General features: G+C 39.7%; 1 protein-coding gene and 1 non-coding gene across 4 annotated transcripts in view; one reads left to right on the forward strand and one right to left on the reverse strand.

The window, feature by feature from the left end:
* Nucleotides 1–26821, forward strand: part of XPR1 (xenotropic and polytropic retrovirus receptor 1) — a 155729-nt gene that overhangs the window by 120570 nt on the left and 8338 nt on the right. For all 3 annotated transcript variants that reach the window (XM_038758511.1, XM_038758509.1, XM_038758510.1), the window contains exons 8-13: nt 901–1091; nt 1305–1481; nt 6108–6279; nt 7510–7698; nt 23527–23693; nt 25573–25712. In XM_038758511.1, the coding sequence (XP_038614439.1) occupies nt 901–1091; nt 1305–1481; nt 6108–6279; nt 7510–7698; nt 23527–23693; nt 25573–25712 (1036 nt within the window). The remainder of the gene's footprint in view (nt 1–900; nt 1092–1304; nt 1482–6107; nt 6280–7509; nt 7699–23526; nt 23694–25572; nt 25713–26821) is intronic.
* LOC119938838 lies at nt 23971–24107 on the reverse strand. The gene has a single exon (XR_005454537.1). It is a non-coding gene; the product is annotated as a small nucleolar RNA SNORA7 (small nucleolar RNA).

Below are 26821 nucleotides of genomic sequence, written 5' to 3' on the forward strand. Positions count from 1 at the left end.
GCTTTCAAGAGTCTGTGATGTTTCCTGTTTACAATTTCCAGTTGTTAATTTCAATAAGTTGTCTGATTTAGGGCCCTGCAGTAATTCAACATTTCAGAAGATCTTACTGTCTAGCAGTCCTTTCAGTTATCAACTAGAAGATAATGGTTTTGTGAATACACATGTACCCCATGACTGGATGACTTAACTTGAAAGTGTAGTTGTATCATGGGGTACATTTCCCCATTGAGTTACATGCAGTTGGATAGGGTCAGTTCTTGAACCCACCCCGACCTGATGGCTAGGAATTGTCAGGAAAGTAAAAATTGTACTGAAACTCCCTCCTGCTCCCCTTGCCACCTCCCTTGTCCTTGGTTGCTTTCCTGCCTTTCTCTCTTTTTCCTGCCTTTTCCATCCCATCCCAGCCAAAGCCCTTAGGGCAGAATGGAGGAGGAGGGAGCTTCTTACCTCTGCCAACCCACACCCCTCATTTTTCCTGCAGCTTTGGCCAGGGTAGCCTGGTGGGGCTACATTTGAAAAGGGGAGGATAGAGGAGTATGACACAGGCAGCTGTTCAGCAGCTGTTGTGATGATTTAAAGTTAAACAACAAAATCATACTGGTGTATGGTGGGTGGAAGACACACGTGGAAAAAAGAGGAGAGTGAATTCGGGCACAAGGAGGGTCTGGGCCAGGGTAAGTATGCCGGGAAAGTCAGAGAACAGTCACGGTCATAAACCTGGGGTGTAACATATAAATGGAGTAGCCAAAACCAGAACTAGGTGTGATCTATATTGTAGTTCCCCGACTAAGTGGTTTGCAGCGTGTTCCCAAATTTTCTTTGCCGAAGAGATAGTATCCAGAAGCAGAAAACGTTCTGGTTGGTATTGTATTCCTAACAGTTGAAATCAATATCTTTCAGGTACAGTTAAGATTCAAAAAGAACAGTCAGTGTGGCCCCTAGTAAGAATCTACCGAGGCGGCTTTCTCCTGATTGAATTTCTTTTTCTCCTGGGCATCAACACCTATGGTTGGAGGCAGGCCGGTGTGAATCATGTGCTCATATTTGAACTCAATCCCCGGAGCAATCTGTCACATCAGCATCTTTTTGAGGTAAACAAAGCAAGATACAACTTCTTTGTAATGCTTTATCTACTTCTAATTATCTAAGGAAAAGCTACCTTTGGCTTGTAATGGAGTCTTCCCTTCAAAGTTTGCTGTGTATGAAACGTAATTCTAACTAGTAAAAATGACTTATCAGGCATTTAACAAGCTTTCTTTCTTTTTCTGCCCTTTTCTCTCCTCCCCATCCTGTTTACTTCTCAGATTGCTGGATTCCTCGGGATTTTGTGGTGCCTGAGTCTGCTGGCATGCATATTTGCTCCATTTGGCATCCCCATACAGGTGTATCCACTTGCCATCTATGGATTTATGATTCTCTTCCTCATTAATCCCACCAAGACCCTTTACTACAAGTCCAGGTTTTGGCTGCTCAAACTTTTGGTAAGTCTGCAAATTGATGAACAGTTTGGAGTGTTATAGTGAATTTTAAGTGCTTCTGGAGAATATTGTGCATATACTTTTATAAATATATCATGATCACTTCCCGAGTAAGAAGTTGAATATAACCTATGTTATAATGTATACTTAATATAGTCTTTTTAAAATAGTTGAGTAAAGATATGCATTTTTGCAGGTTATAGAATCAGACTGTGTACTTCATAAATATAAGCATATGTGAATGGTTAACTATGTAAATGCCACCCAGCGCTTAGGGCCCTGCAGTAATTCAGCGTTTTAGAAGATCTTAGTACAGTGCTTGGCGCATAGTAACAAATGCCATTATTAGTATCATTATTATTATATACATATATAGCTATAATATATGCATATGTGTCTATATATTACATACATATATGTATATATGTATAGAGAAGCAGTGTGGCTCAGTGGAAAGATCCCGGGCTTTGGAGTCATAGGTTATGGGTTCAAATTCTGGCTCTACCACTTGACAGCTGTGTAACTTTGGGCAAGTCACTTCACTTCTCTGGGCCTCAGTTACCTCATCTGTAAAATGGGGATGAAGACTGAGCCCCCCGTGGGACAACCTGATCACCTTGTAACCTCCCCAGCGCTTAGAACAGTGCTTTGCACATAGTAAGCGCTTAATAAATGCCATCATTATTATTATATATAGCTATATCCCATAGAATGCACCTCTGTTATTTATATGCAGGAATTTTGTGTCTTAAGTGCGTAACAATCAGTGCCATTCTCCAAGAAAAATAATGTATTCACTAGATTCCCAAATAGATCTTTTATGTGGTCTCAAATTTTAAAATGGCTTTGACATTTGTTGCTATCCTTATGCATTGTGCCAATATGAACACATAAGGGGACTTAGCTATTTACACTGCCTCCGCCTCCAAACACACGTTCGTGCATCCTCCATCTCTTCTCCCTCCACTCCCAGCCCATCCCGGGCCAGGAGCCTTGAGGGGAGAGATAGCAACAGCAGTTTTTAGTCTTTCTTGTTTCTGCTGCTATTGCTCCTCTTCTTGCTGAAAGCCTAACGTGGGCTGGGACAGTAGATGGTAAGAAGGAGAGCTTGTGTCACCGCGACTCTCTCCCCAGACCTGTCACCTCTGGCAGAAGCCCAGCAGGAGCAGGTAAGACTAGAAATTCCAGCCAGTGCCAGTGTTCCCATCGCCGCTGCCACCAGGATAGCTGGTGTGCCTGGCCTCCAACTTTCAGCTACTGTGGCTTTGGACCTGATGGCAGTAGATGAAGTTCGTGCCGAAGCCACTGATCAATCGTATTTATTGAGCGCTTGCTGTGTGCAGAGCACTGTACTAAGCGCTTGGGAAGTACAAATTGGCAACATATACAGTCCCTACCCAACAGTGGGCTCACAGTCTAAAAGGGGGAGACAGAGAACAAAACCAAACATACTAACAAAATAAAATAAATAGAATATATATGTACAAGTAAAATAAATAAATAGAGTAATGAATATGTACAAACATATATACATATATACAGGTGCCGTGGGGAAGGGAAGGAGGTAAGATGGGGGGATGGAGAGGGGGACGAGGGGAAGAGAAAGGAAGGGGCTCAGTCTGGGAAGGCCTCCTGGAGGAGGTGAGCTCTCAGTAGGGCCACTGATGCTCCACTCTATCCCAAGAAATCAGTGTCTCTTTCCAAATCCTAGTAGGGGCAGTACCACTTATGTGGGTGTAAATCTGCTAACTGTGAAACTATATCATTTTCTTTCATGGTCTGTGTCTGGGTTTTACCGACAACCCTTATATAACTAACAAAAACGGAACTAGACTGAGGGAAGGACCTGATCTGATATTTTTTAAGTATTTTTCTTCTACACCTCAAAAGACGTGGTCGTTCCTTATGGCTGCTCAACGAAAAGCATATCCACAGCCACCTCTAAAGATCAGCTAGCTGGAAGAGGAGTGGGGAGGGCTGCATGTAATCATTTCTAAGATACAGTCAAAGGGGACTTGTTGCTTGAGTGCTACATAAATTTACAAAATCATAAAAATTAAATTGGGAGGAAAAAGGACCACATGCAAAGTTATTTAGTGGGTGGATCAGACCTTTCACCTTGAAATCTAAAGGATCCTGCATTACTACCACTGCGGCAATTTTTGTATGCAGAGAACCTACATTGACTCCATCCTGTAAGTAAATATTGAAGGACAGTGTGGATCATGTCCTCCCACTCCCCACAGTTTTCCTCCCCTTACACATCCCAACTATTCCTCTTTCTCTCCTCCTTCCCTCTCTTTATCTCTCTCAAGTTTTAGCAAAATAAACATTTTTTAAAAATTGTCACTCACACACCCTAATCAAGCTATTTGAGGAAGCTAAGCTTTGTATAGCTTGTTCACTGGCAAAGCAGAAGTCACCTCATTCTCCCTTTTTGTTTTTTACTAAAAATTCTTGTTGGAGTACTTATCTATGTCTTTAAATATTATTGTAATGAAGCCCCCCTCTTGCTGTAATTTGTTTCTCCTTGGTTATAAGACTATTTTGGAAGTTCATACAGGTATAAGGATAATACCCAAGTTCTGTGTAATTATGGTACTTTTTAATTCAGTCTCTTGAGACAAATGAGTTTGGAGCAGTGTTATTTCCAAAGTGCATACATTGTGCAAAATGTATTCTGCCCTGGATGCAGCAAGGAAACTCTTGTGGAACCAGGAAGCAAGTTCAGTATTTGTTAAAATGAAGCTTGGTTAGTGTTGTTAACAAAAGCAGGACATTGAAAGGCTAAGACATTGCCGTTTTGGAAGCATCACAATGAAGGGATTCTAAACATTTGAGTCCATTAGGTAGTAAATGAGCATTTGCCCCATGGGTCCCCCTTTCCTGACATAACAAGCTGTAATTCATTCAAAGCAAATAACCTGAACAGTTAATTAGCAGATTACACATTTTGTCTGACATAAAGCAGTACAACGTGTGTGTGTGTGTGTGTGTGTGCGCGCGCGCGCGCATGTGCGCTAATAGATCTGGGATTTTATTGGAATAATGGGAATGATGGTGAAAAGCGTAGGTTATACAGCAATGAAATTACTGGAGCTAATGAAGCTGTTAAACATCAGGAATATATTACACAGTCAGTATTATAGTGAAAATTGCAGACAATAGATGTGATTTTGTTGATTGCCTTTTAGAAGAGAAACCTATGACCTATATTTTAATTGAAAAATGTAGTGTGTTGATTTGTCCTATGGCCCCATTTTGGGGGAAACCTTGAAGGAAAAGGTCACCCATATTCACTTTTTACGTGGACATTCTAATATAAGCCTGTAGAGATACACTTTACATCCCAAAGCATTTCTATTCCACTTGTGGTAGGCTAAAATGCAAGACACAGAAATATAACTCTCAGTAAAAACCATTGGTCGATGAAATCATTATGGAAGTGCCTATGCTACCTTTTGTCTCCTCTTCCCACTTGCTCCCCGCCTCCCTTGAGAGAGTCAATTTGAATCCAGAAGTGTATCTTTTCATATAGCACAATGCACTCTTAAGGAAAGGTAGACCCTGCTGAAGTGAACTGAAATTACCTGTATGTAAAGCTTTTCCCCTCAGATGATTTATTTTGTTCTGGCTTACACTTTCTCATTTAAACTCTGGTCTTGAAATAGAAATGATACGTGAAAAGTTCACTTGAAAAAATACAGATTTAGGATTTGTATACAGTAGAGCTAGGGATTCATAAATCATCAGCACCCTATAAGCTGCAAATCACTTTCTAGTTGAAGCTCAGTTCTCTGCATTCTCTTCTATAATTGAATGGCATTAGATTTGAACCACAGGAATAGATCAAAGAAGTGTTGCCAATGGACAATTAGAGCTATAAGTCATTCTAGGTAGTGAAATTGATCAAAATGCAATATGTGAACTTTCTAAGATTAGAAATAGTGCAGTTGTTTTCAAAGGAGAATGTCACTAAACCTCCCTCTTGCCTTTCCATACAAATTTAGAATTTAGGATTGGGAGAGATAGCTGCTGATGTGTTCCACACCCAGGGGCAGGGAATCAGAAGCAGTAGTAGCAGTGCATCTCTTCTCTTGGTATTTTTTAATCAGAAATGACCCTGTCCACTAGTATTCAATTAACATGTAGCCAGTTCTAAGGAGATGTCTGGAACAGGCTTGTTTAGTGGTTTGGGGTGGTATTATAAAGGAAATGCAGGAAAATGCCAATGTAAATCAGAGAACTATGGCCAGAGAAAGAAAGTAAAGGAATTAGATGTTAGATTCTCACCCAGAAGGAGAATCCTGGGATGTCTAAGGTCAATTTGGCCTATTAAAAGAAGCCAAGAGAAAATCAGAACTCTACAGTGTTTTACAAAAGGAAAAGACACATCTAGAGAAACAGTCTAATAAAGTGGAGTGTGAACCAATTTCATATCCATCTGAGTCAAGAAATTTAAAAATGTAGGATTTTCATATCAGAGTTCATAAAAAATTTTTTGCAGGCATCTGGGTGAAGCGTTATATATTCCAAGTTAACTCAAAAGTGTTATCCTCCTCCCTCATTGCTTTTATCCTAATATATTAATATTTTTCATGTTTCCATGTTTGTTTTTTCTCCTCCCAGTTTCGGGTGTTCACAGCCCCTTTCCATAAGGTAGGCTTTGCTGATTTCTGGCTGGCCGATCAGCTGAACAGCCTGGCAATGATACTTATGGACCTGGAATATATGATCTGCTTCTACAGCTTTGAGCTCAAATGGGATGATGCTAAGGGGCTGTTGCCAGAAAAAATAGGAGGTAGGGTGAGAGCATGTATCCACACTTAATCCAAGAAATATTGGGAATGAAAACTGAGAACTCTGTGAGAATAATGTATCTAGTTATATGAAAAATGTATCTTTAACACATTTAGCATACTTCCTTTTTGGCAGCCTTCATCTGGAACGATAAGATTTCATTTTATCATCATTTAATCATTTGCCAATCATTTCACTTGAAATAATTTAAACTGCAAAAAAGGCTTTTCCTGCTGTATATTAGTGATTACTTTGTAATTGTTGGTTAACCAAACAATCAATTGTCATTCCCATATTGCTTTCTAGAGGTAAATTGATGAGGAATACTATAAAGATAGAGGCATGTAGAGACTAGAGTCAGAGGAGTAATTTGCTCAAGTGTTAGTAGGTGTTCCTTATTCTTGCCCCAGAACCTAGCTTGTGATAAAGTTCTTGCCCAGCCACTGAAGGTTATTTCCATTATTGTAAACTTTTATTTGAGTGTGCTATTGGTACCCTGGTGGGTACCGCGAGAGACAACATCACCATTTCTTCATTGATTTCTATTTAGGTTTACACACACTTTTATTTGGGTTGAGTTGAGCACCCCAAAACATGTAACGCATCATGTTGGCACAAAGTAAAATAGTTTGGGGCTCTGTTAGACTTCTCATTTCTTCCCAGGTGTGCTGGGTATGTTGGTATGTGACTTCTTTTGGATTAGAAGAGGTAGCATCTACTCACTAGTGATGCCCAATTGGCAGCCAAGAAGCTTCTGCTAACTAGAGTCCTGGGTGATGAGGCCAGCTGGTTCCTCCTTTGATCAACAGGTGCCCTTTGCTTCCAGATTCACCCTAGGTTTGGCCCCAGAGGAGAGTTCTGGGCAGTTGGAACAGGTAAACTAGAGGAAAACCAATGTACTCCCTGTCATTGTATCCTCATAAATTGATGAACAGCCACCAAAAGTTTGCCCATCTTATACGGCTGTGGTAAGAAGCCGTAGGGCAAGGTATATGTTCCACTTTTGTAGTCCTGGTGTTGACAGTAGTGGTCTCGGGACTGTTAGGCTTTGATGAGAACAAGAAATATTTGGACAAATTGCCCCATTGTTTGCTTAGCTTTAGGAAGCTGCATTTCCTGGTTCCAAGAAGTGAATGAAAAAAAAAGTAAGAATGGGACAGTGGGCTGTTAAAATTTAATTTTTTAGTAAAACCTGTGGTGTTTTTCTTTTCCTTTGACCTCTCCTTCATAGGAATTTGCAACAAATACTCCTACGGAGTGCGAGCCGTTGTCCAGTGCATTCCTGCTTGGCTGCGGTTCATCCAGTGCCTGCGCCGGTACCGAGACACCAAAAGGGCCTTTCCCCACCTGGTCAATGCCGGCAAATACTCCACAACTTTCTTTATGGTGACATTTGCCGCCCTTTACAGTACACACAAAGGTATTCAAAGAGAGAGTGCAGAGAGCCTTTCAAGACTCTAATCTTTAGTCTTCAGGTGTATTATTAACCCTGGTAGTTGGGTGGATTTTTCTATGTTAAAATGTATGTAGGGTATGGTTTTGGGGTGGGGGGAAGGCATGCAGTTCTAATTCAACCAGGCTGCTATACCTTCCACAAATCTTTTATTTCAAAGTAGGCTTAAGTGTTCCAAAAACAAAACTTTTTTTTTTAATATTTCATTAATGATTTCTCAACATTTTCACTGCCAAGATGGACTTAAATTGATTGATGAATCCATCTTAATTTTGCCCCATCAGTTTAAATCTTTAGTGTTGTTTTGTCAACAGGTCTCCTGGAGTGGTTATAGTATTGAAATGTATATTTGATATTGGGAGATTCAGTCACTTTTAAATAATAATGATGGTATTTGTTAAGCACTTACTATGTTGAATGTGGTATAAATTATTTTTCACCCTGAAGGGAATTTCCCTTCTCCCCAGTCCTTGTGTAAGTTATTCCCCCAGGTTCAATTTTGCTTATATCTTGCATGAATATCATCATTCTTACTCCACTATACGGTCCTCATGTTACAGCCCAAATGAGGCCATTTTTACTTTTGGATTGGCTCTGGAGCCTGCAGTTATTCTCTCAGATAGCTCAACATGTCCAAAACTGAACTTACTTTCCCTCCCAAATCCTTTCTCCTACTTTTCTATCAGAGTTGACAATACCACCTCCCTTCCTGCCTCATAAGCCCATTATCTTGGCATTATCTTTCTTTCCTCTCTTTATTTAAAGCCCTATGTTCATTCTTCAACTAAATCCCTTCAGCTCTTCCCCAACAACATTCCAGAATCGGCCCCTATCTGGACTGCCACCCTACAGGTTCGGGTACTTGTTTTATCCTTACTTGGTCCTAAATCAGCCTCCTCACAGAGCTCCTTGCCTCCACTGATTCTTTCCTGCTCCAGGGCCACATATCACTCGGATGCCTGGTTCATTTTTCTAAAACGTCATTTTACACACATTTCTTTACTCTTTGAAAATTTCCATTGGTTGCCCATTTCTCTCCACATCAAGCAGAAATTCTTTACCATTGGATTTAGGGCACTCACTTAGCTCTCTCCTCCTTACTTAACCTTTTGCTCCAGCTCTCACATATTGTGCCTCGGTAGCCAACCTACTCACATATTTCCCCACTCCTAAGAAACTTCCATTGGTTGCCCATTCCTCTCCGCATCAAGCAGACACTCTATCCCATTCACTTTAGGGCACTCACCTAGCTCTCTCCTCCCTACTTATCTTGGCTCTCCAACTCTCATATTTTGTTCCTCAGTAGCCAACCTACTCACTGTACCTGGTTCTTAAGCATTTTCTTGTCCTCCAAATCCTTGGATACTCACACTTCCCCATTGTACTTCTATGCCTATGGTTATACTCTCTTGCTTCCTCCTACATATAACTTATTTTATTGGCTACCCTGCTAAAGTGTTAGATCCTTGAGGGCAGGGGTCATGTCTACTATTATACTCTCCCAAGCTCTTAGTACAGTGTTGTGAATGGAGCAAAGTGCTCAGTAAACATTATTGATTCATTTAGCCATTAGCCGGGAAGAGTAAAATTACCAAAGAAGCACTTGCCATGCAAAGGTTGTTTCTGTGTGAATCGTAAAAGGTATAACTAAAATTCAATCCCAAATTAACCCAGATTTTCATCCCTAATTTTTCAATAAGCTGAATTACCTCCACATTACATTTTTTTACCCAAAGAACTGTAACGTACATATTTGTAATTACGGTTATAAATCTGTTCCCATTTTTAACAAAGGAAAACACTTAGGTGTTACAAAGTCTGCTCATTTTTTGAGAAATGATTTCATTTTTTGATAATATGATGTGGATTCTCTCCACTGACTCGGTATACCAGTTTCTTCTCTAGATTCCCTTGTTCATTTTTACAAGGGTAGAAAAGAAAGGTGAAATTGCTAGAGAATTTCTCCACTGGCAATCATGTATATTTTTATCTCCAAGTAGTGGGGGATTGTTTCCAGCCCATTTAACTGCAAATTGAACTCTCTGGTCCCTCTAGTTTTCTATCTCCGTGGAAACCATGATTATTATTTGAATCTCATGTAAAGTGAAAAAGCTTTTAGCTCCGGAGCCTTATGCAGTTACAATAGCTTCCTTTTTTTTTTTTTAACTTTTTCTTACCTACTGTCAATCAGAAAGCTCTTTACCTTTCACTCTAATGCATACCTGCTTTGTCTACATAAATTAAGAACAGCACACACTTTTTATGACAATTCTTCTCCAGGTTGGAAAGGAGTGTTTGCTAAATCTGGCAAATATAAAATAACTTTAAATTGATCTTGTGAAGTTTTTTAAGCAGATGTCTGGATTTTAGGAGAGTCAGTTGATGCTACCAAATTGCTGTTACTCAGGGCCCCTGATGTTTCAGACTGGGCAGCCTTGCCACTGAGGCAGAAGTCTGGATCAGCTGGGGTATGGAATACAGTGATTTACTCTTTCAGCTGAAGGTTTGACTTTCACCGGTATTCAAGAGGGTAGCTATTAATTTTGGCCCAAGCGAACACTAAACAAATATTAAACACCACCACATTTGCCAAGTACTTCAGTGAGAAAAGAATGTTTTCCAAGTGTCATAATCTTTATTTTTGGTTTGAGAATACTGAATTGCAAATAACATGAGGTCTTGTGATGTCTGAATCCAAAAAGGATAATAGCTACTTTTCCAGCTATTCCCCTTGGCTGTTTAAAAAACTTTTATTTCCCCCCAGGCAAATTCCTTAAAATTCCAATCCTGGGACAAAGTGACCCAAATAATCCACTTGATGATGTGAAGATATCATTTAATGGTATCCATGCTGACTCTTCTGGCAGTTGACAGGATTTGAAGTGAAAGGAATGCATAGGCGCAAGTATTTAGAGCAAACTACCCCTAAGTGGAGACAAGAGGCCACTGGGTACACAGGCAAAGACAGTTTGAGCATACACCTTGTACATTTGATGACATGTGACATGAATGGAAGAACAAGGTTTTGAAGCTGTTGCACCTCTTGTTTGGGCTTGTTATGGTTTTCATAGAGAAATTCTCAGGAGATGCTGCAGTCAGAGAGAGTTAAGGAGTAAGAAGGAGTTTGTGTTGTAAAGGAAATAGATGGCTGACTATATTAGTATTTATTTATTATTTATTTATTATTTATTATTTATTATTTAGTAGTGGTATTTATTAAACATGTTTTATGTACTGAGGATTGTGCTAAGCCGTGGAATTAATAGAAATAAGCAAACAGTTCAGTCATATTCCCTGCCCCTCAAGGGGATCATAATCTAAGTGCTGGTGGGGGATGGGGGTGGAGAACAGACAATTAAGAAAAGGAGAGGTTGTAAGTATATATTAAGAAATACTGAATTGAGGAAAAGAATATAAGAGAACAGTTCTTGGAGTAGAGAGCCTTAGGACCTCACTTCTCCGAGCCACAACCTTAGTTTACAAATGGCTCAACCTTCCCAGTGTTTTAGCAAGTTGGGAAGGCAGGCTGCAAGACATATAGATATAAACATTGAAAGGGGAGTGAGTTCCCATAATTTAGAACCAGAGAAGGTGCTTGCAAGAAAACCTTGGGCAGCAGTTTGCATAGGGGAAGCTGGTTGTGTACTCTCACTCTTAATTTTGGGCTCTCCAACTCTACCCCTTTTTGGTAATTGACTTGGGAGTCTTTTATATACTATTTTATACCTAAATTTGAGTGCCCAGGACATGGTTCCTGTCCAGAACTAAATTGATAGTTACCTTTTTTTTTTTTTTTGCGCCAAGACCTATTCAAGTTAGAGAAAAGCCCACAAGAATCCCAGTGGTTCAGAGATGCTAGTAGCTCTTCGCGAGATATTAGAAAAACACTGTAAGATGCTGTTTCAAGTGTGTTTTGAAATTTGTAGTTGTTTTGTACATGCTATTTGTAAAGTGAATAAGACTTAAAATAGCTACCCCAAAAGCTAAAATAAAATCGAAGATTTTTTTTTTGTTTGATTTAGTTTTTTTCTGTTTTGGGATCCTGCTTCAGAGGATTTCCTAGTGGGAGTGTTGAATTGATAAACTCATCCAGAGTAATTATCCAAACCAGTATCCTTATTGAGCATCTCCTTTAGACATTGAATAATGGAAGACAGAAATGTCTTCAAGGAGCACAGACTTTAGAATTCAAAGGGACTGAAACAGTAGATTTTTTTTCTAATGTTATAGGACCGGTTATTTTCCATTAAGTGTGGGTTTGCTGCTAAGACTTGGTTTTCAAAGGAGAAGGAGGAAGAGATGAGGAATAAACCTTGCTGTTCAAACCCAGTGACCTTGATTTTTTCCTGAGAAACAGCCTGCAGTGGTTTCCATGGTAACAAGTATTGGGGCATCTTCATGATTGTTTTAAAGGTTATTTTTTCTGTTACGACGTGTTATTGAGCATCTCCTTTAGACATTGAATAATGGAAGACAGAAATGTCTTCAAGGAGCACAGACTTTAGAATTCAAAGGGACTGAAACAGTAGATTTTTTTTCTAATGTTATAGGACCGGTTATTTTCCATTAAGTGTGGGTTTGCTGCTAAGACTTGGTTTTCAAAGGAGAAGGAGGAAGAGATGAGGAATAAACCTTGCTGTTCAAACCCAGTGACCTTGATTTTTTCCTGAGAAACAGCCTGCAGTGGTTTCCATGGTAACAAGTATTGGGGCATCTTCATGATTGTTTTAAAGGTTATTTTTTCTGTTACGACGTGTCAATCACTGTGTGGTTTTCAAGACTAGAGAGGAGTACCTCTGCATTCTGGAGCAACAAAAAGGTAGCCCCCAACTGGAATTTTAAGTGCGGTACACTGATGGGCATCCGTCCCCTTCCGCACAAAGAGCAGAACATATTTTATAAAATTCAGAGTGCTTGATTTTTTTTTTCTTCATCGATTTTTAGACACCAAGAAATCTTCAGCTGTCAGCTAGCCTCCATATTTTCAGCACTGACAGTTTAATACAAGGTTGGATGTGAAGCCAACTCTAGTCTGTGAGCCTGTTGTTGGGTAGGGACCATCTCTATATGTTGCCAACTTGTACTTCCCAAGCGCTTAGTACAGTGCTCTGCACACAGTAAGCGTTCAATAAATACAGTCGAATGAACTCCAACTCCAGGTTTTTTTCTGTGGGCTCAGAGAAGGGATAAATACCCATAAAGAGCTCTAAAAATGGCCATTATGTGATCTCCAGGGTTTCTTGGCCCAGTTGTCTAAGTAAAAAAAGGTAGCAGAGTTCCAGGGATGAGATAAAATCATAGAATAAACCATTAACTGTAGTTTCTAACCTGTCAAGACAAAGCAATGATTCATTATTCAGTGCTCTGCCTACAGTAAGCGGTCAATAAACATCATTGGTTGATAGATGGATTAGAATTTCAGTTTTTTTACTCAGCATTTCTAGTTCAACTTCTAGAATTATTTCCATAGTTTTGTGGGAGATTTGTGTGGGAATGTACACCATCAACCCAGCCTCCCATTAAGTGCTGCTCATTTTGCTTAAACACCTTAGGGTGCTTACTATTTACTAGTAATGAAGAGTCACTTAAAGCATTAGAAAGCGGTATTTGCTGCTTATTTCAGAGGGGTTTTTTTCAGTGTTGTCTTATTGTTCCCTTCTGACTCCCCGCTATTCAAACTTGGCTCAGAGCTGCTTTGCCTCTTAATGTGGATTCCTCAGCAGTAGCTCAGTTCCTTCAATAACAACAATCCATTCATTGTTCTAGGGTAGCACACACAGTTTTTGGAAGCCTCCCCTTTGGAGGATGGCCAGTTTGTTATCCTTCCACCTTAAAAATGTTGCTGTGCAGACTCTAAAAATTGAGTGTTTTGCAGCACTCTTAATTGTTCTTTGAACCCACTGGGACAAAGTTTCCCTTTTTTTGACAATCAAATAGACTTCCTTTGTGACCATGGGAAAAACAGGCAGCCGGTCAAGATAAATTCTTTCATTCTAGGTTAGCCATTCCAAAAGGCCAAATTCTTTAACCCTTATGGAAGCATAATGTATCAAGATACAACTCCTTACCGGCGGCTAAACTCTTTACCAGTCTACTTTAAAGCCCTCAATCAGCCTGCCCCCATCGTACCACAGCTTACTCACTGTGCCCCGATATCGTCTATCTCGCCGCCAACCCCTTTTCCATGTCTTTTCCTAGTCTGGAACTCCCTCCCCCTCCATATATGGCAGACCACCACACTCTCCACCTTCAAAGCACAATTAAGGACACATCTCCATGAAACCTTCCCTGTTTGCGCCCATTTTCCCTGCGTCATCCATGCACTCGGCTCTGTGACCTTTGGACATTTGATATTCGCCCTATCCCAACCCACCACCACTTGTATATTTTGAAATTGTTATAAATTACTTACATTAACGTTTGCCTCCCCCACTAGACTGTAAGCTCTTTATTGGCAAGAAATGTGTCTGCTTATTCTGTTTTATTGTACTCTCCCAAGTTCTTGGAACAGTGCTCTGTGCATAGTAAGCACTCAAAAAATACCATTGATTGCATTTTCAAAATCAGCAGCAGTAGCCGTATTTGAGTAACTCATGTGTGCAGCAGAGCACTATACTAGACACTAAAGGGAATAGGCCAAAATGCAAAATGTTTCATTGCCGGCAAGTACCTTTAAAGTTTAACTTGGGAAATGAGCACATATAAGATCAACGTTCAATTAGTTGAGAATTTAGTTTACACTAAAAAAATGTAAAAAGCTAAGTGGATAAATAGCATGTATGTAAGGTGATTCAGGAGGACTGAAGGGACTCTGGGAGGACAGCAGTGTTGCTTGGTGGTTAGAGCACAGGCCTGGGAGTCAGAAGGACCTGGGTTCTAATTCTGGCCTAACCACTTTGTCTGCTGTGTGATCTTGGCCTAGTCACTTAACTTCTCTGTTACCTCAGTTACCTCATATGTATAATGGGGAATAAGATTGCTTCAGTTACCTCATATGTATAATGGGGAATAAGATTGTGAGTCCCATGTGGGACAGGTACTGTGTCCAACCTGATGAGGTTGTATCTAAGCCCCAGTGCTTAGAACAGTGCCTGGCACATAGGAAGCACTTAACAAATACCGTAAAACACACACATACACACATGCGTGCACACACTTATATCTACCCCAACATTTAGTACAGTACCTGGCGCATAGGAACAAATACTGTTATTATTATTAGCACAATGCTGACATCCTTTTCACATTTCGATTGCTGCCTCTTCAATCATATGTATTTCTTGAACAGTTGCAGTTGAAGCATTTCTTATAAGTGTATTTTTTTCCTCACATTTCATATGAGGATAGGTTTGTCTTTAGTCATACATTTTTGGAGGGTGGAAGAGATGTAAGGGAATTATGGTCCTTTAAAAAATGAAGAATTAAAAATTAATTGTACATCTAGTGTAAGGAGCATCTTGTTCAGAGAAAGGTTGGAAAAATGTGGTTTCTTAATTTGGAGAATCTCCAGAGCTGCAGGAAATTTTCAGTTGCCATTTTGCTTCTTTCTCATTCCCTTCTTTTCCCTTCCATATTTCCCAAAGTGCCTTGTTTGTGTGGTCCAAATTTAAACTCACTTACTGTTGGTTTGAAGACATGATGTAGACTCCTATAATAATCTGCACCAGCTCTCAGTTTGATTACTCTCAATTCCACTAGAGGTGAAAGGAAAACAATTTCCAACACCCTGACTTAAATATGTTTCCATCGCTTTTGAATCATATTGAAAGACTATTGACTTTTGGGTTACAAATCCTACTAATCTATCCAGGTAGCTAAATATTAAGGGTGAGGTGAAAATTATTTGTATAACGGGGAAGTGAATTGTGCTTAGGGTCTGGAAGGGGAGACAGACAATATAAATTACAAGTATGCACATAAGTGCCATGGGGCTGAGGGTGGAGTGAATATCCAATGCTTGAAAAGTACAGATCTGAGTGCTTAGGTAATGCAGAAGGAAGAGGGAGTATGGGGGGAAAGGACTTAATCAGGGAAGGCCTCTTGGAGGAGATGTGATTTTAATAAGGTTTTGAAAATGGGGAGAGTGGTGTCTTGTAATATAGGGAGGGAGTTCCAGGATAGAAGGAGGAGGTGGGAAAAGGTTTGGTGGCGATATAGATAAGATCAAGGCACAGTGAACAAGACTTGTTCCCTTTGGTCTTCCCCCCTCCCAGCCCCACAGCACTTATGTGTCTGTAATTGTATTTATTTGTATTCATGTCTGCCTCCCCACCTCTAGACTATAAACTCATTGTAGGCAGGGAATATGTCTGTTTTTTACTGTTGTACTCTCCCAAGTGCTTAGTACAGTGCTCTGCACACAGTAAGTGCTCAATAAATACGATCAAATGAATGAATGGAAGAGCAAAGTGTGCGGGCTGGATTGTAGTAGGAAATCGGCAAGGTAAGGTAGGAGAGAGCGAGCTGATTGAGAACAGTAAAGCCGATGGTTAGGAGTTTGTGTTTGGTTTGGAGGTAGATGGACAACCGTTGGAGGTTCCTGAATGGGGAGTTGTGTACTGAAGGTTGTTTTTTGTTTTTTAGGAAAAAATTCTCATCTCTGCCTTAGTTCATTAGTATAGCTTGATTATGGTATTTATTAAACTTTCATTATATGTCTAAGCACTGGGATGCATCCAAATAAACAGTTCAGGCACAGTCCCCCTTCCACTGACTGTAAGGTTAGAGAACTGGAAAGGATTAACTATGAATTGCAAATAAAAGGTAACAGAGTCCACAAACCAAGATAAGAGATTTAAGTAAATAAGTGGTTCTTGGAGTGGGGAATGAAGTGTTCAAGGCTCCAGGCATAGTCCTTAATTACAAACCACTGCAGCCTCCCCAAAGATGGTTCTCATAACAGTTCTGGACTGATTGTTCTATTGCCTGATGGTAGACATGGGAGCTGGCAATGTTGAGGAAGTTCCCATATGAGTTAGAATTTTTGTTGTGTTATTTTGGAGATATTCTTGTGGGTGCATTTGGCTCAATGATAGATAAATAATATTTGAGTGAAAGCTGGTTCTGTTCTCATTTTGGTTCTTGACATCTAATATTTTCCAACATGGTAATTACTTAACATTTCAGTGTGCCTGCAAGTCCAAGTGGAGTGCTAGCAAAAACTTAAAACAAACAAACAAAAACCTATGTTTAAAATGAACAAGATCTGACCAGAGTACTGATTGGTATGAATAGGGTGAATTTTTGGCGAACCTTAGCTGCACCATGCCTGTAGGGATTTTGGTAATGAGAAGTGTGTGTTTCAGTCTCTCTGATCCTCTAACACCTAAGGAGCAGCACTGTGATTTCATTAGTGGAGAAGAGGAGGCATTGCTAAAAGTTTGCCATTTCATTTTGACCTGTGACCTCACTGCAGATTTGGTAGTCTCTGTGTCAATATTAATGTACGATTAGCTAGTTTGCTTCTAAAAATAAATTGGCTGATAATTTTCAGGTATTCTAAACACCAAAAAACTGTAAAATGTGAATGGGAAGGACCCCACTGTCCATAGTGCCATCTTTGAAAATGAAGAATAGCTACATAAATTTATGGAAGCAATAGACTTCATTTCAATGCCCTGTCATGAGACATAGAAAAGATGTGCAGAATACGTCTAGAGTTTGCAAATTTGACAGAACACATAGGAGTGGGAGGAATGGAACCTTAATAGTTTATGTGCAGAAACAGGTGTGATAGCAGATGTAGAAATAACCTCAATGAGAAGCTGTTACTGTTCTTCCCACCACTTTTTCGTTCATTCCATTTTATTTGTTGAGAGTTTACTCTGTGCAGAGCACTGTACTAAGTGCTTGGGAAGTACAAATTGGCAACATATAGAGATGGTCCCTACCCAGCAACAGGCTCACAGTCTAGAAGGGGGAGACAGACAACAAAGCAAAACAAGTAGACAGGTGTCAATGCCATCAGAATAAATAGTTATAGCTATATACACATCATCAATAAAATAAATATAGTAAATATGTGCAAGTAAAATAGAGTAATAAATATGTACAAATATATGCACACACATAGACACTTGACCCTAAGGAAGAATGGGTTGAACCTTCTGTTCAGAATATTGCTTTTGTAAGTAGTTTCCTTCATCGAGTACTAATAAATGAGACCATTCACTAACATAATATGCTGGATATAAGCACATTTTTGAATGTGAATTTACTTCTTGTTTGCATTAATTAAATTAACAAAATCATCATCACTCAGTATTCAAGTGTCTGGGATTGGTCATTCAAATACAGTTCCAGACTCTCTGAGGTCTTTGTGAATTAGGTGATATTTCTTTTCCCATTTGAATCATTAACTTCTCTCTCCCTTGATTACCACTTTGCTTGTTCTCGGTTCCTTTCCCAAATTAAAGGAGCCCCAGTAAGCCAAAGACCCTAACCTGAATGCTGCTGCCAGATGTCACTTATGCTTGTGCCAATCCCATAGTGACTAATTGCCGGGGAATCTCCAAGGGTACCCAGCAGTTAGAACACTGTGCCAATTTTCTCAGCTAGTTTTCATGTCTCCCATCCTTCCTGCTTTCATTTTAACTAAAACTGAAAATCATAAGACTGGAATGGACCTTGAGAGACTATATTCCATTCTGTCCTGTTAGGCTAGCCTATATTTAGAATCACACTAGATAAATGGATATTTAAGACTTCCAGGGATGGGAATTCCAAGTGTCCCTGGCAGTCTTTTCCAGTGACTAACAAGCCTCACAGTCAGGAAGTTCTTCCCAATACGGTGCTTTAATGCTATAGCGTGAGGATGCAAGAAACAGGACCTCTTTCCTCCTTTTCCCACCCTGGGTCACATCTCAGCAGGATACCAGAGAGCTGTGCCTCTGCCCCGGACATGCCTTGGCATTCGTGCCTCTCCCCTTCCCTCCCCCAACCTGGATCACCTCCTTGAATGGCAGGACATTAGGAGAAATGAGGAGGGCGGTGTTGGAGAGTCCCTGGTTAGCAGCTCAGTTCCTTAGAATTCCTTCTGGGGACAGATGTCCAAGGGATCACGTGGCCTCTCCAACCAGACAATAAACTACACTTCAGTATCATTGGGATGCTGTCCTCCTGACCCAGTAATTTTCCCTGTCATTGTCCCCTCCTAGTGCAGCAGAATCCCTGAAGTGTCGGTGGCCCCCCTTCTAGTTTACTTCTCGATTAGTGCCAGAGACCAGTTCCACAGTGGGCAACAGCGAAAATTGGTGCCATTGCTCCTGCTCCTGATAAGGTGCCTGTGAAGAATGCATTAGGGTGCCCAGGAACTGCAGAAACTCCAGGGAGGCCCCATGGCCTAGGGCCCAGAGAGGTTTACAAATAGTCTCTGGAACTGCCGTTTAATGAGTTGCTGGTTAAGGAACGGTCCTGGCTAGCTCTATCCCTCTTAAACTGTGTCTTTTCTTATTGATCACCTAAGGCAAAAAGAGATCATGGAACCGCTGTTTTCACTATCTGCTGGATTACTGCAGAATATCCAGTTCCTGCACATGGAAATATTCACTGTGGTGTGGAGCTATATGCTATGGTGTCAGGGAATGATTACTAGAGGGTTTTTAAATCATGCTGAGAAGAGAAGTGTTCAAATGGAGCTTTGACTTTATGTGATGCTATATAATTGACCTTTGATTTGCAAGTCCATTTTAGAAGCCCACAGGCTGATTCCTGGCTTTTCTGTAACCTCTCTGTCAGCAAAAACTGCTGCCAACTCAGTGGTCGTTGTTTTTGCTTAGCACCATTTTGTTCTAATTCAGTTCTCAATAATACATGACATTGATTTTTACTGGTGTTGTCTTGAATATATAGTGTTTATATTCACCAGGATAATTTAGTAGGGTAAACCGATAGCATTCTTTATAAGCAAAGTCAGTGTTAACTAGAGTTTGGTGTTTGCCTGTATTTTTCCTGTTAAAAAATGGCATTTTAGTGTATGTAAAAGGAATTACTGCTTGCAAGAATTAACCATATAAAGTGCCACTCAGCTATTCTGTACTTCGTTTTGTTCCTTTGCACTTTAGGATACTGGACTAAATCACTCAGGATTTGGGACAGTGTTTGGTAATCTTCAGCAGTACCCTGTCTCTTATCCCACACCTAATTATAAGGAACAATTATAGTCAGTTTTTCCCTCCTCCTCTTTTCTAGTCAGTCCTTCACCACCACTTAAAATATACAGGCGGATTTTATTTTTTCATTTAAACATTGATCACCTGTACCACGTTGCGTTAAGATTTTTCAAACCCGACTAGAAAGCTTGCCCTGGATTACTTTGAAGTTATGTAGTTCAGCACATCAATTGTTCACTACCAATAGTTATAAAGGTACTTTGTACTTAATTCAGCATACAATCAGTGATTTTTTTCAAATCCTATCTGAAGAGGGGTAAGGAATTTTCCTACTAATGAAATTTAAATGAAATAGAAAAGTGTTAGGGAATGATTCGGTAAAAGCATATCCATGGCACATGGGCCCAAATTAATGTTTGTATCACCCAAAATTAAGGATCCATATTATTAGCCAGCGAAGGACAATCTGTCCAATTTAACTTCCACTAGACTGTAAACTCCTCAAAGGCATGCATCATGTGTACTAACTCAGTGAATACTATTAGTTAATTGCTTCTAAGGAGCCTACCTTCCCGTTTTAATGGATTAAGAAATGTATTCTTCTCGTCTCCATAATTTATGCTGGCTGAGGTTTCAAACATAACTAAACATAAAGGAACTGTTTGGGCAGTATGAATTCTGCCCTTTTCCTACTTTCTAAAGAGACCAAAAGAATTCCCGAATTTCGCTGTCACCTTTCCTGGCAACTTCTTCTAGAACTTTTTCATACAATCAATTGATCAGTGGCATTTATAAGAGCACTTATTAAGTGCAGAGCACTGTATTAAGCCCTTGGGAGAGTACAATAAACAGAGTCAGCAGACACGTTCCCTTGACCACAATAGAGTCTAGAGGGGAGAGAAAAACATTAATACAAATAACTACTGCTTCATAATATGAAGAAAGGCACCTAGTGCTGTTTGCTTTTGAGGAAATAACTAACATTAACAAAACTATGTCCAGCATGGTGTACTTCTGTGAAAGTAGCAGGTACAAAGGTGGATGGAAACGCAGTGTAGAATAGCAATGCCTTGATTTTCTGTCGTTCTGAGCACCACTGAAGAGGGTCGCTGAAGCTAGCCAGTGGAGATTAAGATATAATTGCTTGCCTGGAGCAATAGGATCTTTCTAGGACATTACCAGAATATCAATGAAGGCAGATGATTAGTAGCTAAGGAAGGACAAGAATCAGCCTCAAGCATCCAGGGGGAGGGAGGACAAATAAGGGCAAGAAAAACTAGTGAGCAAAGAAAGGACAGGGACAACATTTTGACTGAAGTGTTTGGAGGGTTTATTTAAGATGTTTTGAGCCCTGAAATATGAGTTTTCTGGAGCAGAATTTTGTGAAATCAGTACTTTTGGGTTTTCTTTTGGGGGGGACGGTGTTTGATGAGGGTGTCTTTTATTTTTATAGTAGCTTAGTAATATGGTCATAGAAAAGAGGGAAGGATAGAACAAAAGTGCCTAATAAAGAATGATTCTCCAGGGATGGAGAACACACTTGAAGCAGAATTCATAACTGGAAATTAGCACATTGCATTTACCTTGATAGTTAACAGGACAAGAATGTTTAAATTGCATTTCCACTCACTTTTTTCCATAGTTTCTTTTGAAAATAATTTGTACTCAATTACCATATCTAAGCAAATCTGGAAAATTTCAGCTTTTAGGCAAAATGAGGGCTTGAAATCTCACCAGTACTCACAGGGGAAATACTACTTCTGATTACCTTGGATGTATTTATCTGGCATCATTTCCAATCATCCTTCATCCTCACTAAGCATCGATACTGAGTCTGCTTTGATGCAAAACTGCTTCTGCAAAGGCTATATTGAAACAGTAGGGTTTTATTTTCGACGGGGCAATGCTCATAATTATCGAGGGATGTTACTCAACTAATTCCAGGATTCATTCACAAGAATCAATAAGGCTATAATGTGTGCAAGCATAAAATTGAATTATGTTAGAAAGGAAGGTGTTTTAGTTGATCCTTTTAAATTGGGGCTTCATTGAGGCCATTATGATATGAGCGACTAACTATGATTATTTGGAGGGAGGGACTACTTGTGGAAATGGGAGAAACTTGAAAACGTTTACCCCTATTCTATCTTTCCTATCAAATAACAACATAACTAACCTCTCTCCTGTTTTTAACTAGTTACTTTAGTTTGTGTAGTTAGATGAATCCATTACATTTATCTCAGATTCTTTAAATGCTATGTGTTAAGTGTTTACTTGGTTTCAGGCACTGTACTAAGTACTAGGGAAAATATAAATTAATCAGGTTGGACACAGTCCTTGTCTCACGTGGGGCTCAGTCTAAATCAGAGGAGGATTTAATCTCTGTTTTACAGATGTGTTAACTGAGGCATAGAGAAGTGAAGTGTGTTACCCAAGGCCTCACAGGAGGCAAATGGTAGAACTGGGATTAGAATCCAGGTCCTCTGACCCCTAGGCCTTTAATCTTTCCAATAGGCCACACTACTTCTTGTGTAGAATATATATTAACAGAAAAAGATGTGAATAATGCATGATTAAAGTATTGCCATATTTATAATGAGGCTTTTTTTGAGGATTTTGTGGTTTGTTCAAGCAACACTTTTAGAAGCCTGGGGTTTACATCTATCATTAAACCTGGTATAATTTTCTGTAGGCTTTTGGGAACAAGTTTATGGTCATTTACCTATTGAACACGCATATTAAGTAATGGTGATAGCACCCACAAATGAACAATTAGTCCTTACCTTGACTATGTAATGCTTAATAGCAGGAAGTGACTAATGGGTTCAGTTGTATCATCTTAGTTTTACCAGAAAAGATGACATAAAACTACTTTGCTAGAAGGTAAAAGAAAACAGCATTTAGTCCTTTAGTTACAAAAATAGATAGAGGGAATGGTGGGCAAGTCTGAACCTTTTTTTTTCCTTCTCAAAATACAAAACACTCTGCTTGACCTCAGAATTAAGCTGGCTTTCATCTCTGTTCAAAGAATTGTAGTTACACCTACCAGTTTGTTTATTTCCTTTCTCTATTCGTTGGCATCATCTAAAACTAAGAATGGAATTGCTTCCTGCAAAACAGTAGAGCAGGTTCTGTGAAGAAGAAGGATATATGGTCCTGAAATAGATGCAATTTAAAATTTCTAAGGGTAAACAATGTTATCAGTGAATTCCTTACTTGCATGCTTGGATTTTTTTTCCCCAAAGCTTTAACCAGAAACGCCACCTGTTGGGCAGAAACAAAATTACACCTTCTGTGCTTGAAAAATATTTCCAGATCAATTAAAAAGCATACAACACTCTCTGAACCTCTTTTTTAAAAAAAATACCTTCATATCTTTACATTTTCTTCTAAATTTGGTCTTTCAAAACTTTTTATCCTAAATTTGAAGTCTCTCTACCTTGACCTTCCTTTAGAAAAATGCCTTATTGTCTGTCTGATAGGGAAATTTCTTTAACTTGTTCCTACCTCAGCTCTTAAAACATATACAAAGTGCTTAAAAAATACCATGAAAAATGAAGCTTATTTGACTCGTGTTTAATTTTGTTAATTTTTATCAACAATTTGGAGTGATTGAAGAATTGGTTTTGTTGCAGTATAAAAATTTCTGTCTCTCTCTGCCCCCAATCCCCTTTTATTTTTTCAGATCAAAATCACTCAGACACCACAGTGTTCTTTTACCTGTGGATTATCTTTTATTTCATCAGTTCCTGCTATACCCTCATCTGGGACCTAAAGATGGACTGGGGTCTCTTTGACAAGAATGCTGGTGAAAACACCTTCCTCCGAGAGGAGATTGTCTATCCACAGAAAGTATGTACACAGCATTTTGGGATTTGTAAAATTGTGGTTCATCTGGGCAGATTGGTTTGTCTTGTCTTATGCGGTTGAGTCGTCCCATAGCAATTCATGGAGACAGGTCTTCCAGAACACCCCACCTCCATTTGCAATTGTTCTGGAAGTGTATCCCTAGAGTTTTCTTGGTAAAAATATGGAAGTGATTTACCACTGCCTCCTTCCGTACAGTAAAATTGAGTCTCCACCCTTGAGTCTCTCCCATGCCTCTGCTGCCAAGCACAGGGGAGTTTTGACTTGTAGCAGATTGCCTTCCACTCTCTAGCCACTGTCCAAGCTAGTATTGGAATGGGTATGCCTCTGCTCGACTCTCCCTCCCATAGTCGAGACTGGTAGAGTACTGGAAACTCTCCAGTGCGACCCTGAGAGTGGGGGCAGATTGGCAGAGGGAGGGGGGTTTTGCCACTTGTCTTGTACTCTCCCAACTGCTCAGTGCAGTGCTCTGCTTGTAGGAGGTGCCCACTAAATACTTTGGATTAATGGATTGATAGCAATTCCAGGACCTTGGAAATGGTGTTCCACCTCCCAACTTCACAGGCTTCTAAAGAACAGGGAACGTGGGAGAATGCTCACAAACTGCCCCTCGGATCTTCAGGCTGCTGAATGAAAAGGGGCCTAAATGTGCACTGATGATGGATCAGTGGCTAAGGCTTGTTCTAAGCCTTCCAGTCCAAAAACCACACAGAGGACTTGATGATTGGGCTTGGGGCTTGCAAAGCACCTCCCACACTCTCGGCCCCCCTAGTCATGTTCACAGAGGGCAGTGAGCAAGTAGGCAGGTAGGGCTGTAATACGTCGCAGCAGATATGTGCAGCAGCAGGCCGACCCAGGATTGTAACTCAGGTCTCCAGATTTCCAAAGCAGTGCTCTTTTTGCCTTGTGCTTAATACCGCAATTATTAGTATTATCCTTATTTTCCCTGGACCAGAAGAGAACACACCTGCTCTTGTGTAATAAAATCAAACATGGAATATCTAAGCACAGATGATTTATGTGCTCTGTCTCCCCTCAGGAAATGCAAGCTATAAAGAATCATGAGCTAGGTTTGTCGGATTATAGGCAACATAGCCTTGACCTAGCCACATACACAGAAATGTATCTAACATCTTAAAATGTTGAAGGAGAAAGGTATGAATCCACTCTAATTAAATATATGATAAAAAACGGAAAAAAGATTATAGAGTCTCTTGAAAATAATCCTTTAGAATTCACTGTCAAATGAAAGCCTTCTTCAGAGTGTTTTAAAATTAAGTACCAAGAAATCCTAAGGTGGGTAAATTCAAAAAAGTTCTGAAGAAAAATCTGTTATTGAATTGACAAAATGGTTATCAGGAAGTGACAGACTCCTAAACATCAAGGCCATTCACTATGAGTGTCTCTTCCCTTGTCCGTTGTTTTTTGTGGTTTATGAAAATAATACTTTCCGCCTTCGGCAGAGAAGATAGGAGGATTTTATTTATAGCTTGTTTCTAGAATTTGCAAGGTTGAATTTTCCTAGGCCAATAGAATTGAAGAATCAGTACCAGTGGTCGTGACAGTAACATATGAAAGTACAACTTTCACACTTTCAGTTGTGTGAAATGCTTGGGAGAGTACAATATAACAGAATGAGGTGGTTACTTTCTCTCAATCATTGATATTTTTTGAGCACTTACTGTGTGCAGAGCACAGAACTAAGTACTTGGGAAAATACAATGTGACAAAGTTGGTAGACATGTTCCCTGGCCATAATCTGTGTTGGCCATTTAGAATATACTGGCCAGGCTTATGTTGGCTTGCCAGGTATGTGTGCTTTGGTTGAAACATTGTCTTCCTTGTTGTACTCCTTGTTCTTCAGGCCTATTACTATTCTGCCATCATAGAGGATGTGATTCTTCGCTTTGCTTGGACTATCCAAGTTTCACTCACCACCATGGATATTTTCCCTTATGCTGGGGACATCATCTCTACTGTCTTTGCACCCCTTGAGGTGTTTCGGTAAGCAAACTAACCAAAAAGTTAATTTCACATTTTTAAAAGTTGATATTTCATTTTATGGAAAATGGACATTTCTTTATTTTGAAAGGATCCTGAACTAGTTGGAGAACCATGAAATGGCAATGATAATAGTAAGAATATGCTTTGAAAATCAGAATTTATGCTTCATGACTAACCCTTCAGAGTGGTAAAATAGTATCAAATCTCTAAAGAGGAAACCTAAAATCTTCAGTGCTTAGTCAAGTTCCTCATCCACATTGGGATTGGAAAATGGCCTTTAGCACCAAGAAGTTGGTCTGAATTAAGTTGTTTTGCGTGTATTCTCTTTATTGTATGGGGAAAAGGGAAAAGAGAGAGTGATTTAGGGGGAATGTCCTTGCATAATTCTGAAAATTAATCACAAAACATTTGTGTTAGCTGAAGATTTTCCAGGCAAAGCTGACTGTCGCAAAATAAAAAAGCACAGTCAACTGCTAACATAATGGCAAGTTTATCCAAAAGGAAAGAGACTGGAGAGACAGCCCTGCCTTGAGTCTTTCCTCCTAAAGCAACCTCATCTTCTTGGAAAATGAATGCTTTAGCCTACAGTGAATCATTGTAATGAGTGGGATCCCAAGAGGAAATGGATTTCAATGCTCGGCACCCAGAATTTGGTGTAAAACTCCTCTTTCCTATCTGAAACTAACAGTCTGTAAGAAAGGCCAGAAGAAAAATGTGTAGAAAGTAAAAGTTTATGCTTTCCCTTCCTTAGTATTTCAGGAGCAGGTTTTCTTCCTCTGGTAAGCTATGGAAGTAGATATTATTTACTCTAGGAATCCCAACAGCGTTAGCATTAAATTATTTGCCTACGGAGAGCCTTGGGACTGTTTCCTCTTCCTCCTTCCTACCGTGTTTCCACTACTGCATTTTTTCTGTCCTTTCTATTTTGTTTCTAAATTATGGGCCTCCAGTTATTTACTTTTTGGTCCAAGAACCTCCTCGTCAGCCTCTCCTAGTCTTTGTAATTGATTTCCTGGACGCTTGTGATAGACAGAAAACTGTTTTGGAAGTAAGAACTAATGTTAGTGACCAGTTTGATTTTCTTTTTCTCTCTATCCCACTCTATAAAG

The sequence above is a fragment of the Tachyglossus aculeatus genome, chromosome 16 (genome assembly GCF_015852505.1).
Source record: "Tachyglossus aculeatus isolate mTacAcu1 chromosome 16, mTacAcu1.pri, whole genome shotgun sequence".
NCBI lineage: Eukaryota > Metazoa > Chordata > Mammalia > Monotremata > Tachyglossidae > Tachyglossus > Tachyglossus aculeatus.